This window comes from Lutjanus erythropterus, chromosome 13 (genome assembly GCF_056507025.1).
Source record: "Lutjanus erythropterus isolate fLutEry1 chromosome 13, fLutEry1.hap2, whole genome shotgun sequence".
NCBI classification, from domain to species: Eukaryota; Metazoa; Chordata; class Actinopteri; order Lutjaniformes; family Lutjanidae; genus Lutjanus; species Lutjanus erythropterus.
The window spans coordinates 24,004,202-24,021,425 of record NC_139329.1 but is presented as its reverse complement, the minus strand read 5'-3'; the positions used below and the strand labels follow the sequence as shown (position 1 = coordinate 24,021,425).

Genomic DNA, 17,224 nt, shown 5'->3' with positions numbered 1-17,224 from the left:
GCAGCTGAGTTATGAGGAGTACATGGCTGCCCCCAGCTGGTTTGTCACGCATATGAGCTCTACTGACACTTCAACAAATTGTTCAAAGGATTAAAAAAAGACAGACAACAAAGGAAACATCAAAAATGCATTTATTTTATGCATTTTAAAGACACACAACATAAGCAAACTTTACAGATACTGTTCAGTAAACTTGTTCTCAGAGAAATGTTCTGTTTATGTTTTGAAATGATATGAAGTGACCAACAACATTCCCCATAATCCAACTGTCCCTCACAAAGACAAATGTGATGCCAATCAACCAAGGTGTTTTCGATTCCTGGGAGTTTCCTTCCCTCTTGTCTTTATGTGCAGCAGCGTCTTTTTTCAGTGTCCACAGTCAGTAAAAGTGCATCTTCACATTGTCGATCATGCTGTGATAACAACATCCTAAGATAAAGAAAATTGATAAATTGTTGTGCCGAAGAAACCACAACATGTGAGGAAAAAAAAAAAAATCTGTTTATAGTTTTCACAGCTCACCCTGCTACATCAGCCACATCCCTTTCATATCAATGACAGCAGACTAAATATGAGAAATTGTCCAAAAAAAGCTGATTTGATTAGTTACTGACAAATCGTCTGCCAATAATTTTTAAAATTCAAGTAAAAGGACAGTTCACCCCAACATCAATAAGATGTATTTTTCCTCCTCCACACAGAGCTATTTATCAATCTAGATCCTACATTCTTTAAGTATGATTCTAGTGCCAGTGTTTCTACGCAAACTCCCTCTAGTGCTACACTGAAGAACATCCTAAAATGTAAAAAAAATAAAATGAATCAATTTAAAGACATAAAATCAATATACAGGGTGTCCACAAAGTCTCTTTACAATTAAAAAAAAAAATTGCTTTGTAATAAATTTGTTAAATTGTAAAGACTTTATGGACACCCTGGACTACAAAATTTCTAATGAAAAACCTTACCACGCAAACTATGAGATCACTGAAATGTAAATTAAAATAAAATTTGTAATTCCCCTAATATTTTTGTTTGATTATCAGCCTGCTGTGTCGTCACATCCATGCATGTAGAACACAGATAAGTACTGAAAAAAATCTGAGAAACACTGAAATATGTTGTTTTAATTTTGGGCTAAATTTTCCAGTTAAGTCATTTACCAAGTAAAAACTCCAAATATTTTCTCATTTCAGTTTTCCAAATATGATGATTTGTTACTTTTGTCTGTTTTAAATGGCTGCAAACTGAATATCTTTCGGTTTTGCTTTGCAAAAACAATCGGATGACATCACCTGAGGCTCTGGGATGTTGTTGTTGTTGATGGGAATTTTTCACATTGTGTGACATTTTATAGGCCTAACAATTCATTGATTAATCATAAATTGGCAGATTATTTGTTAGATGTAGTCCTTAATAGAAACACCTCTCAATATAATGCAATGCAACTCAACAACATGCAAATGACAGTTTCAAAAATTACTATAAAGCTGAATCAACACCAATATAATCACAAAAACATTTATCAATGTATATATTTTTTTACATGTCTGCTGTATTAAACTGCAGGCTTGATAAACTGGAAACAGTGTATTTTGACTACAGTGAAAAACACAAGTGTACCAACCCTGGAATTGTAAACATTTTACAGGACTCGGATGATGTGAATGACACACAGCAAAGACAAAAGATACGATACCCGATCAGATCAGTCATCAGCTCCTCCATGTTAAATCCAGTTTTGGCACTGCACTCGTAAAACAAAGCTTGGTGCTGCTATATGAACCAGGAAGTAAAAAAAACACTTTATTTAAAAGGTAATGGTCCTTCCTTTAGTGGTGGCATTATGATTAAATCACTGTAGAAACAAGTTTGAATAGTCAAATGTGCCTCACGTCTGCTAGTCTCCGCCCCTCCCCTGCTGTCACTTGTCTCCTGTGACTGTCTGCCAGGTCCAACTTGTTCGCCAGCAGCATCAGTACAGCACCTTCACTCATCTTCTCCTGGGAGAGACACACAGCAGGTTATAATTAATACACTCTTAATAGTGTTGACTAACGCAAAAAATACCACAGGTGAGGCCGAGTCACTGTGCTGCATGGCACTAACAAGTTCAAGTCTTTGCATTCAAATACCAAATCCAAAGTTCCAGGTCCTAAACTCTGAGTTTCGAGTACAAAACAAGTCTAAATACTCTCTTCACCAAATGTATTACCATTTTAACAACAGACCCTCAACTTGCACTTCTTAATGCAGCTTCAAATGATGAACAAAGTTGGAAGTTGTTGCGCTCGGTCTGTAATTTTTTGACCCACATATTTTGCATAATGCTAATTTGTTAGAGAAAGAATGTGTGGTGTCTTCTTTCCAATTATTATTAGAATGTAACTTTGATTGACACTTGGCCGTTGTTCTAATAACTCTTTGGTTGTTTTAACTGGATACTTTTCTAATGCAGGACATGGCTGTTTAGCAGACAGCAAAGGCTGACAGTGTCCTCATCCTGTTTGTTTTTAATGTTTTTTTCCAAGTAAAATGACTCAAGTGAAGTCTGGAGTCATTGTTGTCCAGGTTGAGTTGCAAGTCTTTTTTAAAATTTTATCATGTCAAGTATAAAGTCATTAAATTTATCATACATCTTTGAAAAATGCATCAGTGGTGAGGAAAGCTATCACATTATCTACATAAACATCAGACAAAAACAAGAAGAGTTGAGATTCATCGCTCAAATTACATAAGTGCCTACTGGGATTCTTATTGTCATTTACATGCATGTGTATTCAAACTGGGACAAACTGCTTTGCATGTTTTTTTTCATCCACGTCATCCACACCTGCTTACCTTCACAGAGTCAATCCATCCTCTAACAGAGGTGAAGGAGGAGGAGTCAGTTATGTCATACATGGCGAGGATACCGTCAGCTTTACGGTAATACTGCTCAGTGATGCTCCGAAACCTGAAGTAAAGAAAATCACACCCACAAAAAGCAAATCTGAGGCATTAATACAATAAGACAAACAATCCTACAGCTCAAATAGTAGTATGTGGAATATGTTTGGCCACAAGAAAAGCACATCTGACCTCTCCTGTCCTGCAGTGTCCCACAGCTTCAGGGTGATGGTGGTGGAGCCCAGAGTTAAAGTCTTCATCTGGAAGTCTAAACCTGGAAGCAGCAAGGTTTCATACTTTACTGATAAATACACTACACTCACCAGTCACTTCAGTGTAATTCAATCCAATAGAACAACTCTGCCATGAATTCTACTTTCATGAAGCGTACAAGTTTTCAGTCTTTGTTGACACTGTCAGAAATGTAATAAGAATTTGTTTATTATCGAGGTCATAGTGGGTGGTGTTGTACTAGAGTGCATTATATTGACAGATGTCTCTAATATTTAGTAGAGCTGAAACAATTTAGCAATTAATAATCAATTATTTTGATGATTTGATTAAGAAATTTGAGCAATTTTAAGAAAGAAAGTGAAAATTCACAGACTCCAGCTTCTTAATAATGTGAAACTAGACATTTAAGGATGTTACCTTAAATGGCAAAAAAAAAAAAAGAAAGACAATTCACAATTTTCTACCATTTTATAGACCACACAACTATTAATTGAGAAAATAACGATTTATCAATTGTGAAAATAGTATATATCAGTTGCAGCCCTCTAATTTAGACTTTAATTTAGTTTGCCCTTCTAATTTATGCAAATGGGATGACTAACTATATTTGCAATTCAGTTCAACAAGACTGTAACCTCAATAACAAACATGTAAACAAATTAATACTTCTCTGAGAGTGTCGCTCAAAGCTGTTGCATTGGATCACATTAGACAGTAGAGTATAATGAAGTGTCTGGTGTGTGTACTCTAATAAGCACATTAATTAGTATTAATAATAGAGTGATAATCAAAAGAAACGCTTACCAACAGTAGAGCTCATTTTATGGTGGAAGTGTCCCGTGCAGTAGTGCTGGATGAAGGAGGTCTTACCCACTCCTGAGTTACCGAGGAATACCACCTTGAACACTCGTTGAGGACTGACAATTTCACTCTAAAATTCAGGTAAAGGCACCAAACTTAACATTTTGATATTAGTGTCTGTTTTTGGGGTAAAGACGAAGCACATCTTTGCCGAAGACAAATCTGTGCTCATTGTAGATCTCTGTCTGCTTCAACTGTTATAAAATTGATAGATTATTTGGGATTTAATATGTTCCCTACCTGAGTTTGCCCCTGTTCAACACTCTCACACCTGACTCTACTTGACGATTGGCGTCTCTTGGATGAATTTGTCACCTCTTTGTCTTTGTCCTGCTCCAACTCATCAGATGAGCTCAGCTGTCTTTAGAATCAGTAAATACACAAAATTATTAGTTGTTTCCTCATTGCAAAGATGATAAATGAAGTGATATCAGATGCATTTAAGTCATACAAACCTTTTCAATGGCTTGTCTTGCAGTAAGTAGTTACCTATGACTGACCCTTTCTTCTGCAAAGTCTTTCTGACATTTGGAGGCTAAAAGGTTTGTGTGGAAAGTGAGGCAAAAGAGATGAGCAGCATTAAGATTTTTTTATAATATGCTTTTTATCATAAAAATATATATTATAAAGTAACTATCTTTTCTGTAGAAATATTAGTTGCTTCACACAGGCGGATTATTTTAGATGTATTGTGTGTTTAAAAAGCAAGAATTCAGTCCAATCATGACATTTACTCTGCTGAAAATAAGTTTAAAATCATAATCATTTATCAGCAATGCTCTCATTTGATTGTAAATGCCATGACAAGACAAAAACACAAGAAGTGTCCAACAGGTGTTCATTCTGTTGTGGTCAATACAGTTTCTCAAATTAATGTTTTGTTTTCTTTGTTTGGAAAAAATCTGCTTCAGCAAAAATGCCGAATACTGATTTTAAGAAAGTGGATGGGAAATAATGGAACGTGTTAAGAGATCAGCACTCCTGTAAGAATTGTGATAAAGGCCTTTATTAGTATGGTAAATACTGACCCACTTTAGTTCACCTGCATAAATATGTACAGTCTCATTAATAAACATATAAAACAGTTTTTCCTTCAAGTTGACACAGAACAGAATAAATGTGTTTTCAACTAAATCCTTCACTTCACCGTCCACATCTACAAGAGCGGAAAAAAAAACATTGCTGACATCGCAAATAATCCCAAACTGTGTCGATGACATCAACACAAGTTCAATCAATAACCAACACAAACAATAACAGCTGCCCATATAAATAATCATTGTCCAGGGGGTGGAATAAAGCGTGACACCACTCCATGACTTAGCTTAGGTTGGATAAATCTTCTGTGTCCACGGCGTGCAAAGGTCTTCACTGAGGTAATAAGTTAATGGCAGAGAAGGAAGGACAGAGTGGTTGTGACTAACCCTCTTCTGAGACTGTTGGGCATCTTTCTCATCTCGCAGCCTTTTGTTCATGTCCCTGACACAAAGAGAGGAAATCATTAACAAACAACATCACACCAGCTCAACCATGTTTAGATCGGTGAGGGGGTTCAATCAAAAAACATGAGACAAGAAAAAGTACACACACAGGAGGTTCAGTCTTCATAGACAAATATTATCCGGAAGTTTCTTTTATCGTCACGACAAAAGAACTTGATTTGTTACCTCAACAGCTCCAGCTGTCTCAAGAGACTATCCTTCTCTTTCTGCATGTTCCTCGACACCTTCATCACATTTCTACATTGAAGCAAACAAAAGATTGTTAAAGCGGGTCTGATGGTATTCTATATTTTTCTTACAGGCAACAAAACCCAAGAAAAAAAGACCTAACAATTAATTGATCCATCTGCGGACTGCCAGTAGTGTTGGACTAGTAGTAAGTTAACCGTTTGTCTCCTTGCACTTAAAATGTGTGTGGATAATTTGAAGTGCATAAAATCTCATATATATTACATTTGTAATATTTGGGCACAAGTTTCTGTTTATTGCTTCCTTGTAACTGCACACCTTTAAACACACAGATTAAAACGCCTTTAATCGATCAGTGGAAACAATCAATTAATTGATTGTTAATAAAAAACAAAAATATTGCTGATACTGAATAATCTCTGATCTCTGGCATGCTGCCACAGTCTAAGAAACACATAAAGACGTAAAGGCCTGCATATTAAACATACGTACTTGAGTTTCAGGCAACATGGGGGGCACGTTCATAAAAATAATCTATAATATTTCAGATCTTTATTTGATTGATTAAATTTCTCTTGATCAGTCAAATTCTTAATAACCAATTAATCAATCAATCAATTCATCATATAAAACAGAGTTCTGTGAAACAAGCGATCCATCATGTTGAATGTTTTCAAAATGACATTGTTAACAACATGCCATTTGATTGCCAGATTTGAAACTTTGGAAAAAATTGATCTCGATCTAGAAAAAATAAAAGCCGCAATGTGGCTCAGTGAAATTCTGTTGCTGATGTGAGAGTTTACACTGACTGCCTGAATCATTCACATGCAGAAAATGCTTCTGGTATGAAAAGGCCTTTATCCTTTCATGAACTCCTGGGATTCATTTTTATGCTCAACTGAGAAAACAAGTCCACATGAATGTTTATGTTAATCTTATTTTCTCTACATTTGGCTATTTTTGAACTTTTCAGACATGGGAAAGTTATGAATGTTTTTAATTTAATCTCACATTGGATATGGTAGCTTTGTTCCGGTCATGATAAAAAAAAAAAAAGCTAGTTTGACTGGAACTGAAAAAAGAAAAATCATATGACTCCCATGTGTTTATTATTCTGTTTTTTTATACCACAGCACTCATGCATTTTGTAATAAAATCACTAGAAAGCACGTTTTAGTCACACTTCAAAGATATGCAGAGTTTTCATGCTATAATTTCTGCTGGGATATTTCCAGTATGCAGTTATGTGCTGTCAGCTCCTCACCTCTGTCTGGCCACTTGTTCCTGGGCGGCGTTGATCTGCAGCAGGCTGAGCTGACCCAGAGCGGCCTGCAGCTGCTCTCTGCTGCTCTCCACCTGCTCCTGTAACTGCACGTTGAGGCTCTGCAGCTGCTGGTTCTGCTCCTTGATGTTTGCCTGATCACAGCTCAGCTGCTGGATTCTGGTCTCCAGCTGAGGACAAAGACAGATCCTGTTCATTCAATCATGAAACTAAGACCCTTCAGAAATAACATCAGAAATAACACCTACCTCTTTCTGTTTGGTCAGAGTATTCTCCAACTCTTGCTCCCGAATCTTCAGCTCTGCCTCAAGTTGCTGCCCTCTCTGCTTCTGTCTAATACTGTCCTTGATTTCACAATAAATCCATTAAATGATTTTATGATGATCATGTTTATTGAATGAAAAAAAAAATTGCACTAAACAGCACAAATCTGTACCTGAGCCAGGCGTTTCTCCCTCTCCTCTCGGATTTGACTTTCCATTTCTTCATATATGGACCGAACAACCTGATCATGTTCACTCTCCCGTCTAAAAAAAAAAAAAAAAACTGAGTTGAATGATTTTGGAAAATTCTGGACACTCACAGTTGAATATGGCATAAATGATGTATACTGTGCTCCACATGCAGAGGACAGAGTGGTCCTGTTGGGACCTGCGTAGAGCCTTTTCCAGACTGTCTCTCTCTCTGATGGAGTCTTGTAAATGGGACACAGCGTGGACCAAGATGCCTTCGAGGACACTGAGCAGCTCTGGTCTGTCTCTCTGGAGGTCGCACCACAGAGAAACAAACTCCTGCTGACTGAAAAACAACACAACACAAAACTGTTAGAGTGACTGAGGACATCCAACTCGAACAGCACAACATCACTTATTTACATTTCAAACTGTATAAAGGCAGGGAAGGTGGGTGGGTAGCTGTTTATCTCTGTAGGGAAATTTCAGCCTTGCAGCAGCAGAGATATGTAAGGAATAGAAAATAACTATTAAATAAGGAATAGCCAGCTTGCTAAATATATTTAAAAGAAACCTAAAAACTTATCACGTCACTTGAGCTTTTACTAGCTATGACTTTCCTTACACAGGCCTGAGACTCTGCTTTGCATTTTGTGTTGTATACACACTTCTGCACTTCTTTAAAATGTTGCATTTTCCTTTATTTTATGCACTCAATATGCTCCATTTTTAACTTTAAGTTTGTTTATATTATCACAATGGGTTTTATTTTCCATCTCATGTTATGTATTTCATGCATTCTATTTTTATCTTTATTATTATTTTTTAACTTTTACTATTTTCAAGTGGGTTTTATCCATGTGAAGATTCATTTCTCATTTTATTTTTACATGAGGGTTTTATTCGTCATCTTATTTTACATCAATTATGGTATGATATTCCTGTTTCTGTCTTTTTTTATGTGAAGCTCTGTCCAGTTTCTATTTACAACCATTAGTAATGAACGGTCAAATGTAGCTGATAAGAGTTGATTAAAGTTACATTTTGATCCCATTAGTCAGATCTGATTACTAATTACAGCATTACTAATAGTTAGTAAGCATCACAATTTTATCATTTAATTGTTTTTTAACAGTGGAAGTTAAATTAACTATTAATTTACCATTTATTAATAAGATTACAATAAAATGTTACCCAGTTTTTTGTTGAAACTGATTTAGGGAGATGTTGATTCAACTTCGTGGACATTTTGGTGGCTGTGGTGCTGTTGAATTGTATTGTGTTATTCTGACAGGTGTTTCTATTATTTTGTCCACCTCATTTAATCAGTGAAGGTTGGCTAAATAACTGAAACACCTCTGTGTTAGACCACATGAGTTTTGGCTAAGTAAACCTAAAGAGACTATATCTGCTACAGTAAAGGTCAGGGGGGAAATCTTAGTGTGCAGTCTTGATGGACATTCATTTGTGACAGCGATCTTACTCTTTGAAGAGTTTGTCAGCACCCAGCTCCACCAGTAAGTTTACAAATCTATCTGCCGCGGGGTCCTGGGACCAGTCCACCCCGTCCATGTCCTCTTCTGCTTCGTCTTGACTCTGCTCAGTCGTGTCCTCCAGCCCGACCAACTCACCTGCATCATAGACAGAGAGAAGACCAGACGAATTAGTTTGACAGGGTTTCTGCAGGTTTCAATGAGTTAAATTTAAGACTTTTAGGACCTTTTAAGACCATTATGAATGCAATTTAACACCTATTTCATGGCCATACTGAAAAAAGTACATGCATAGTTTGCATTAGAGGTTATTGGTTTAATGTTGGTTTCATTTTGTAGTTGTTATAGTGTGATCAGCAACATTTTTTCCAATAAACACAAAAAACTAAGACTGAAGTTAAATCTAGGGCTGCACGATATGGTTAAAAAGTCATATTTCGATTATTTTGACTGAAATATAGTGATATGCAATACAATTAATGGGAATGATTATTTTGTGTTACAATTTTCATTTTTACTGCAACAAAAAAAAACTATTAAAATTGGGATGATATGATATTTGTTGTGGTCTGTACCAACCAATATTCCAACCCATATTGCAATTTCGATAATATTGTGATTAATTGTGCAGCCCTAGTTGAATCCAACTTTACAACAGTGAAATCAACATCATAAATACATGTTTATGACCTGTCAAAATCATATTTTGACATTTTTCAGGTCTATCGTTCAGATAATTCAATTTTAGATTTTAAGGCTTTTTAGGGACCTGCAGAAACCCTGTTTAAAGTGGATGACAGATGTTTGTAGATGAACAACATACCCCATAGGCATCACACTAAAGACTGTTCTCAAATCAGTCAAAACACGACACTCACCTAGGCCCGTGTTGAACTCAACAGGAGTAAGGAAACCGTTGCTCTGTCGGTCCAGACTCTCAAACACGGTCTCCAGCTGTTCAGGGGACAGTGGCAGCTCCCCTTGTAGCCTCTAAAAAGAAGATGAAGAATTCAAGATTCTATAATCGGGCAAAATTTTGTCATTCTACCACATCAGCTGCTGACCTGCATGTCCCTCTTTGTGATGAAGCCTTTTCCTTCTTTGTCACACAGCACAAACAGCTCCTTGGCCTTGCCCATGGTCTCTGCCAGTGGGCTTCCTGGCACCGCCTCTCTGGCGGTGGGTGAAGCCAGAGGACTGCGTACCCGGCCCGACATGGGGCTCCCGGGCGGTAGGCCCCGTGTTCTGGGGCTCACTGATACTGCCTCACCACTGCCTTGACCCACCAGCACTTCGCCATCGTTCAGCCACTTAGACATCCCTGCACAAAGGCAGACGGGTATGAGTGGGGAGTTGGTGTACGTGTCTGTCATTAAGTACTGGATATATACACATTAGAGTAAGTTCAGAAAATTACATCACCTTGATACGCTTGCATTATTTGTGATTTGTGACATTGAGCTATGTAAATAAAATTTGACTTGACTCTTTTGATGACCCAGAATAAATTTAAAGACACTTTATAGGGATGTTTTCTCTTGTACTGTATGATATAATGAGAAGCTGGCCCTCCAGGCCCTCCCTTGTCAAACATGAGGTGAACAAACTCAGCTGTGACTATATGTATTATCTAACAGCTGATGTGATCAGGTGTCAGACATGTCTACACTCAATAAAGTTTTATGAGGTATCCAGTATGATCATGTTAATTTGACAGATTTCTCCACAAAATATTAATATTCCTAGATGAGATAAAACATACATTTTTACAGTAGCTCCACACATCACAACCAATTGCCCTCTGTTTATTTAGATTAAATGAATGTGATTCTGCCACTGCGGGTCGTGTCCATGACTGTGCACCAGGATGTGTGGAGGGTGAAAAACCAGGATGGTGTCATGTGAGAAGATTTACTGTGTACTCTAAAGGGAGGGCGGATAGCCAAGGGAGAGGAGATGCAAATAAAACATTTGCAGTTGTTTGCATTCAGTCAGAAATACCACAATTGCAAACACATTTTAACTCTTAAGAACTACAGGGAAAATATGCCCCAGCAGTATCTACATGAACATTCATAAAACAGTGATTTATGACAAGATACAAGCCTCACACAGAATTGGTCTTAAGATTAGATGGCATTTCTGTTACACTGTAAAAAAATATACTTTGTTTTAACTTTGGAAAAAAGTTGGAGTCCGGCCTGCCTTAAATTTTTAAAATTTGAAAATACAAGTTGGGGTCATTTTGGAATGAATCAAATGAACTTGATATTAGTTTAGTTGTAGTTGTGAAAACAGGTTCAATAAGCTTAAGATAACAAGTTGAACCAACGACTGCTTAGTCACAGAAAGATTTTTACAGCTGTTTATTGGAGCTATTTTGTTCCAGCATCTGCACAAACACAGTGGTGTTTCATCACAATATAATATTATATCAATTCTTTGGACGACATATTTGCTAATATCACAAAGCCTGCTATGACACAATTTCAATTAGAATCCATTCAGCTGTCTGAGATCGATATCAGACGATATCACATGTCCATTTATCACATTTATGTCAACTCACAAAAAGCAACTAAATAATGACTCAACAATTTTACACAACAGGTTTTCAGCAGTTTTCTTCAAGGTTAAAAAAAAGAGCCCCGGGATAATGTTAGCTCTAAAACAATGCATGCTGGGAAGGCTGCTAGTATGCTGATCATATTTCTTTAGAAATGATTTAATGAGTTGACTCATCATTTCAAGTCAAAAGACTTTAAATTTAAATTGACTTAATAAAATGTGTGTATTTACATTAATGGGAAAGGATTAGTTGACTTCACTAAATTCATGTATTATTATTCTTTTTAAATCAATGCAAAAGAAATATATATCTGGAGGTTATCAGGCTGAGGTTCGCACTGAACTGTAATCTGCGTCACTGTGAAATAAAATTTGCCCCTCCTTCCTATCTCCCCAGTCATGTTATCTATGAGGGCATAAATCCTAAAAAGTACGCACTGATAATGGCCAGCAAAGCATCATACTGATGGTATATGAAGATCAAAACTTCCTTATTCCATAAGAGATATGCTAAGACAGATAAGAGTCTTGTGTAAACATTATATGTTAAGGATTTTTTTTTATGTCAAACCAGACTCCCAATGAGCCAACAGCCACGCCAAAGGTCAAATAAACTTACACACCTAACTAACTAACACACTATTTAACAAGAGCAGCTCTCACGTTCAGGAAAAGTGGCGTTTTACAACATGTTGTAGGCTACAAAGCTGTCAGTCAAACAAACTGTCCTTCACTTTCTGTGACAAATGTCAACGTAAGTCCACACTCAGCCTGAGGGTTAAGTTAAAACATATGTCGCTTGAACAAGCTGTGACAGCTCGGATGATAACACGGCAGGTTAAACAGACAGTACGGTGGTGAAATGCAGAATAACGTTTGCGACTTAGCTTACTAAAGAGTTTGACTGAAACACATCTCAGCAACTTAATATGAATAGAGCTGCTCTCATGCGACCAGTTTTGGAGCCAGGTAATGTAGCTAGCTGAGGTAACCAAAACCAGGAGAGTGGAGTAATGTACATTAATTATTAAAGAACCACACAAACACAACAGTTGGTCGGTTGTTAATGCACCATAGCGGGGAGAAGCTAAATTAAAACGCTGCCTTAATATTTCTAAACGACTTACTGTATACTGTATTTTATATCAGTTCAGCGAAGTCATAAAAACTTTGACTACTCACCCACGGTGTACTGGACGCAGGTGTCCACTAGTTACCTTTGATCACTTCATAGTACTTCAGTCAAGTATCGACTTCAGCCGCTGGGTGGCAGTAAGGACCGCCTGCTATCCAAGTTTACCGTAATGTTTGATGCAGACCGCAAATTGAAAGCACCCACTGTCCGTCCAAATGCTCACTATCGTTTTCACCTCAGTGGTAGCACTTATAGAGTATGGGGAAATATTACACTCACAAATGTAAATGGGCGAAACCACAAAAACAGATACCACAAATACAACAATTCAAATCAGAAGTTGGGCGTTATATTGGGACATTACACGGCCTGAAAAATAGCAAAGCAGTGGAAACAACAGACATTTGTAAAACCTTAAATAATGTTTATTGAATACCTTCATTGATTGTTACACGGTACGTGAGCTTGTCGTGTTCTGTTTTTGTTTTGTTTTGATGCTTTGTTGATGGTGACCCCCCCACTCAAATCCTGAAATAACAAATAGGCAGCGTCACTAACACATTTACCAAGAAATCCAAGTAACATGAACTTAAAAATAAACAAATAAATACAATCAAAACAAAAGAAATCCAAATAATAAATACCTGTAGGGGTGGATAATTAAGAGTCCTTCGAGAGTCCTTTTAGAGATTGAAATAAATTTTTGAGTCGTTTAGAAATATATGGAAATATATAAATAATAACAGACAAACAAGCAAATAAATAAACAAATACAATTGGCTGCCACCACAACCACACCTAAGCATACTGTACTGTCTCTGTGCCAATGGTTTATATTTGCGGCAACATTATCAGTGAGGGATATTCCGAGAACCTATAGAGACGTTATTACGGTAAGAAGGAGCGTTACCATGGAATTTACGGAAATACATACGTTATGGCTGGCCATGTCTAGATGGGAACCCCGATTTGCAACTCTCGCGAGATTTATATTTTATAACATGACAAAGCTGTGGTTAAGATCGTTAAAATAAATATTTCTTGGGTATGTTGAACTTGCTTCGTAGTAAATGCCTCTGCTTAGGTTTAGGGCCAAAACTCTGGGTTAGGTTTGAAGGAAACTCATAATTTGCATGACTCTCGCGAGATCTTTTGCGTGTCTGGCGTTCTCGTCTAAACACGACATTTACCGCTGAAAAGCAGGAGTGGACGCTTCGAGTGGGCAGCGTTGTTTTTCCTTTAAATGTGGGAATATGAGCAATTTACTAGTTTTCCTTGGCTCTGGGTGACTTATTTTCATTTTTCCGACGTTTTTATGGTAAGCACGTGTTTGTCACATTGAATTTGTTAAACATTTGTCAAACGTTAGTGTGATGGTCAACGACGTTAACGTAGCACACTTTGTTTGGAGGGAGTTCCTCGAAGTTGAAAATCTGAGCTGTGGCAGTGCCAGCACAGTGATTTGTTGTTGTTGACGTGAGATTGTGAAACAGGCAGTAGTAATTCTATTATCCGTCTCCCAGATTATCTCCAGGCAGCATCACTACATAACGTTAGACTACCGCTGTAGGTAGATTAGATGCGTAAAACGAAAGGAAGTGCACTGACGTTACCACATCGACAAAACAGGAGAGAGTGGTGAAATTAATCTGTAATCCCAGACTTTACCTTTCCATGCACACCTGTGTAACAGCCTGAGCATGTTGACGTTACATGGTGAGGTTTACTGCTAATGTATCTGTCTGCGAAGGACGACAGCAACCTCCTTCATCCGCAGTGGAGATGGCTGCAAGGCAAATATATGAGTTACTGAGGTGAAAAAATCACAGTGCTCTTTCTTTTAAAATATTCCACAAAAGGTCTGTTGTTTCACAGTTTTTCCTCTTCTTTTTTTGCAGGAAATGCAACAGACGAGGAGACTTTCCACACCAAAGATGTCAACATGCAGCACATGAGAAGATCTCCAACATCTAATCGGATATTTTGGACTGCTTGCAATCATCACCAAGATACTTTTCCTCTGATGACAACAAAACAGCATGTTTCTGCGCAAAAGGACAACCCGGAGTAAAGGAAGCTTAAAGAACATTTAGGGAGGAAGCCACCAGTTTTTGACTATGTGAATGGACAACTGTCTTTCTGCTTCTAGACCTCCGCAGAATTTTTGTGCTTAAGTATGTAGACGACAATCAAGTACTTGTGTCTTGCTAGTGTAAAGAAAAACAGCTAGAAGCAAGGAGGTGAATAGACTCTGAAGTTTGGTGGTTTACAAGTTCTGTCCCTGAAAATGCTCCAGACTGGTAACTACTCTCTGGTGTTGCTGATCCAGTTGACACTGTTGGCCTATGACCTCTTCGTCAATTCCTTCAGTGAACTCCTGAGAGGAGCACCTGTCATCCAACTAGTGCTTTTCATGTAAGTTGTGAGCTACATAATGCAACTATTAGTTGATTTATCAACCAGTCATTGCATTTTTAATTTAGCACTTTGTTCAAGTCATTATCAAGTATACCAAACACTGTTTGGCTGCAACACTTGTTTTCTTCATTTCATATAATTATGATCTATATATAGTTTATGTGTTATATCTAAGGTGCAAAATTAACTTTTTTGTTCACCAGCCACTCAGTAGATTACCATTGTTTACTTGGCCGGTGAGAGAAGCAGACACTTGCACATTTTACCAGCATTTGGCTGGTGGATGGTGTTAATTTTAGTGTCTGGTTACAGCATTATGAATTGGAATCTTGATCTAATTATTCTTAATATTTTATCAACGAAATGTCCAATCAATTGATTAAAAATGCAATAGATTAATCACTAATGAAATAGTTAGCTGGGTCTCTCATTGGTAGAGATGGACTAAAACTGTAAGACTGTTCTTCCACTGCTCCAATGTCAGAAATATTTTAACTTTTAGACCAACCATTTTTAACACATTACTGTTTCCAATATACAATATATTCCTGAAAATTAGTGAGATAAATCCTCTTCGCATCTTTTATTTAGTGGCTAGTTTTGTATCCATTAGTCTGTTTGGAAACTGTTAAAAACAGCACTGGCAAACTGGTATCTTCATTAGAGAAAACAAGTCATATCCTTATGATCAAGCCAGTTGGCTTCAACACCAGGGTTTCAACTGTTGCAAAATCAGTGACTCAAGACAGAGCTCCTTAATTTTTGTAAGTTGTCAGTGCCCAAACAGAGTCCATATTCAGCTGTCCTTCTCTCTCTCTCTGTGTTCACATGTATTTTGTTTACACTATACTGCTACATTGGTATGTAATTCAAGGCACACACTGCATCAGAAACCAATAATGCAAAAACTAAGCCAGTAAAATTTGTGTCTACAGCATTCAAGACATCGCCATCCTGTTCAATGTGATCATCATTCTGCTGATGATGTTCAACACCTACGTGTTCCAGGTTGGCCTGGTGTCTCTGCTGCTGGAGAGATTCAGAGCTCTACTGTTATTCTCTGCTCTGTACCTGACCCTCAGCATCTGCTTCCACTGCTGGGTGCTGGTACGCTTCCACACACACACACACACACACACACATACACACACACACACACACACACACACACACACACACACACACACACACACACACACACACACACACACACACACACACACACACCATTATGAAAGCCATTTTAAACCATTATTGGTTCAGGGTTGGTTTTGTTTTGTTGTGGTTACAGGGTGATCAATACAATGTTCCCCCAAAAAATGAATTTAAGCTTTATCAAAGTAAGATTAATTTCACAATCAAGTTTGAAGACCTGTCATATAAAAGACATTTAAGACCAAAAATTCAGTTTTAAGGACCCGCAGAAACCCCAAATATGTATCTAAGTGAAATATTGATGAAATCAATGCCAGTTTCTTGCATCAGAGTAACTGTGCACATGTTTGATCCATAAAACCTGACAGCATTTCCTTCTTTCTAGAATCTTAGATGGCTGGAGTCAGACCGCTATGTTTGGACAGATGGTCTTCAAGCTCTTTTTGTTTTCCAGAGAACAGGTAATTCCATCACAATGGATTAATTCCACCCCAACTAATCTATTTTCGGTCGTCTCTGTGGTCATTGAGTAACTGCACGTGTTTCTCTTAACAGCGGCAGTGTTGTATTACTACTTATACAAACGCACAGCAGAGTACATGGGAGATCCGAGGCTGTATGAGGACTCTCTGTGGCTGCGTGACGCCTTCGCCAGAGCTCGTCAGTGAAGAGGGGACAGGCATGACGGAGACCTGCAAGGACTTGAGAAGAAAGGCCTTTCTGATAACACTGTGCATCATTTTTATCAGCTACAACGGACACTTGGACTGTTACATTATTAAACATATATCAACAGGCTGAGTTTAAACACTGCTGGAACTCACTAACAGGTAAAGAGGATGAGGTGAAGTCAGTTACTGGCTCTTCATGGCCAAGTGGGCAGCCAGTTAAATGGTTTACAGTGGCAGCAGAGCCAACTATGACATGTTCAGTATTGTACTAATGAGGATTGGTTCTGATTATCTATGTGGCCTTTGTAAATCAATTTGAGTTGCAGACAGAAGTAAAAGTTCAGGGAATGACTGTTGTAGATGCAGGGTTTT

At 37.7% G+C, this 17,224-nt stretch overlaps 2 protein-coding genes across 2 annotated transcripts; one reads left to right on the top strand and one right to left on the bottom strand.

Annotated features, from left to right (window-relative positions):
* Positions 1–114: 114 nt before the first annotated feature.
* On the bottom strand, positions 115–14,386 carry cracr2b (calcium release activated channel regulator 2B). The gene is made up of 18 exons (XM_084734532.1): positions 14,277–14,386; positions 9,970–10,226; positions 9,784–9,895; positions 8,896–9,043; positions 7,612–7,758; positions 7,397–7,487; positions 7,209–7,304; positions 6,943–7,130; positions 5,652–5,723; positions 5,409–5,463; positions 4,440–4,519; positions 4,225–4,345; positions 3,928–4,054; positions 3,082–3,163; positions 2,842–2,956; positions 1,896–2,003; positions 1,700–1,776; positions 115–429 (listed from the first exon to the last, which is right to left on the bottom strand). Exons 1-18 carry the CDS (start codon positions 14,308–14,310, stop codon positions 345–347), a joined length of 1,995 nt encoding a protein of 664 aa, XP_084590658.1. The 5' UTR covers positions 14,311–14,386; the 3' UTR covers positions 115–344.
* tmem138 (transmembrane protein 138) lies at positions 13,770–17,208 on the top strand. The gene is made up of 5 exons (XM_084734531.1): positions 13,770–13,926; positions 14,507–15,023; positions 15,962–16,133; positions 16,567–16,642; positions 16,737–17,208. Exons 2-5 carry the CDS (start codon positions 14,896–14,898, stop codon positions 16,847–16,849), a joined length of 489 nt encoding a protein of 162 aa, XP_084590657.1. The 5' UTR covers positions 13,770–13,926; positions 14,507–14,895; the 3' UTR covers positions 16,850–17,208.
* The last annotated feature ends 16 nt before the right edge of the window (positions 17,209–17,224 follow it).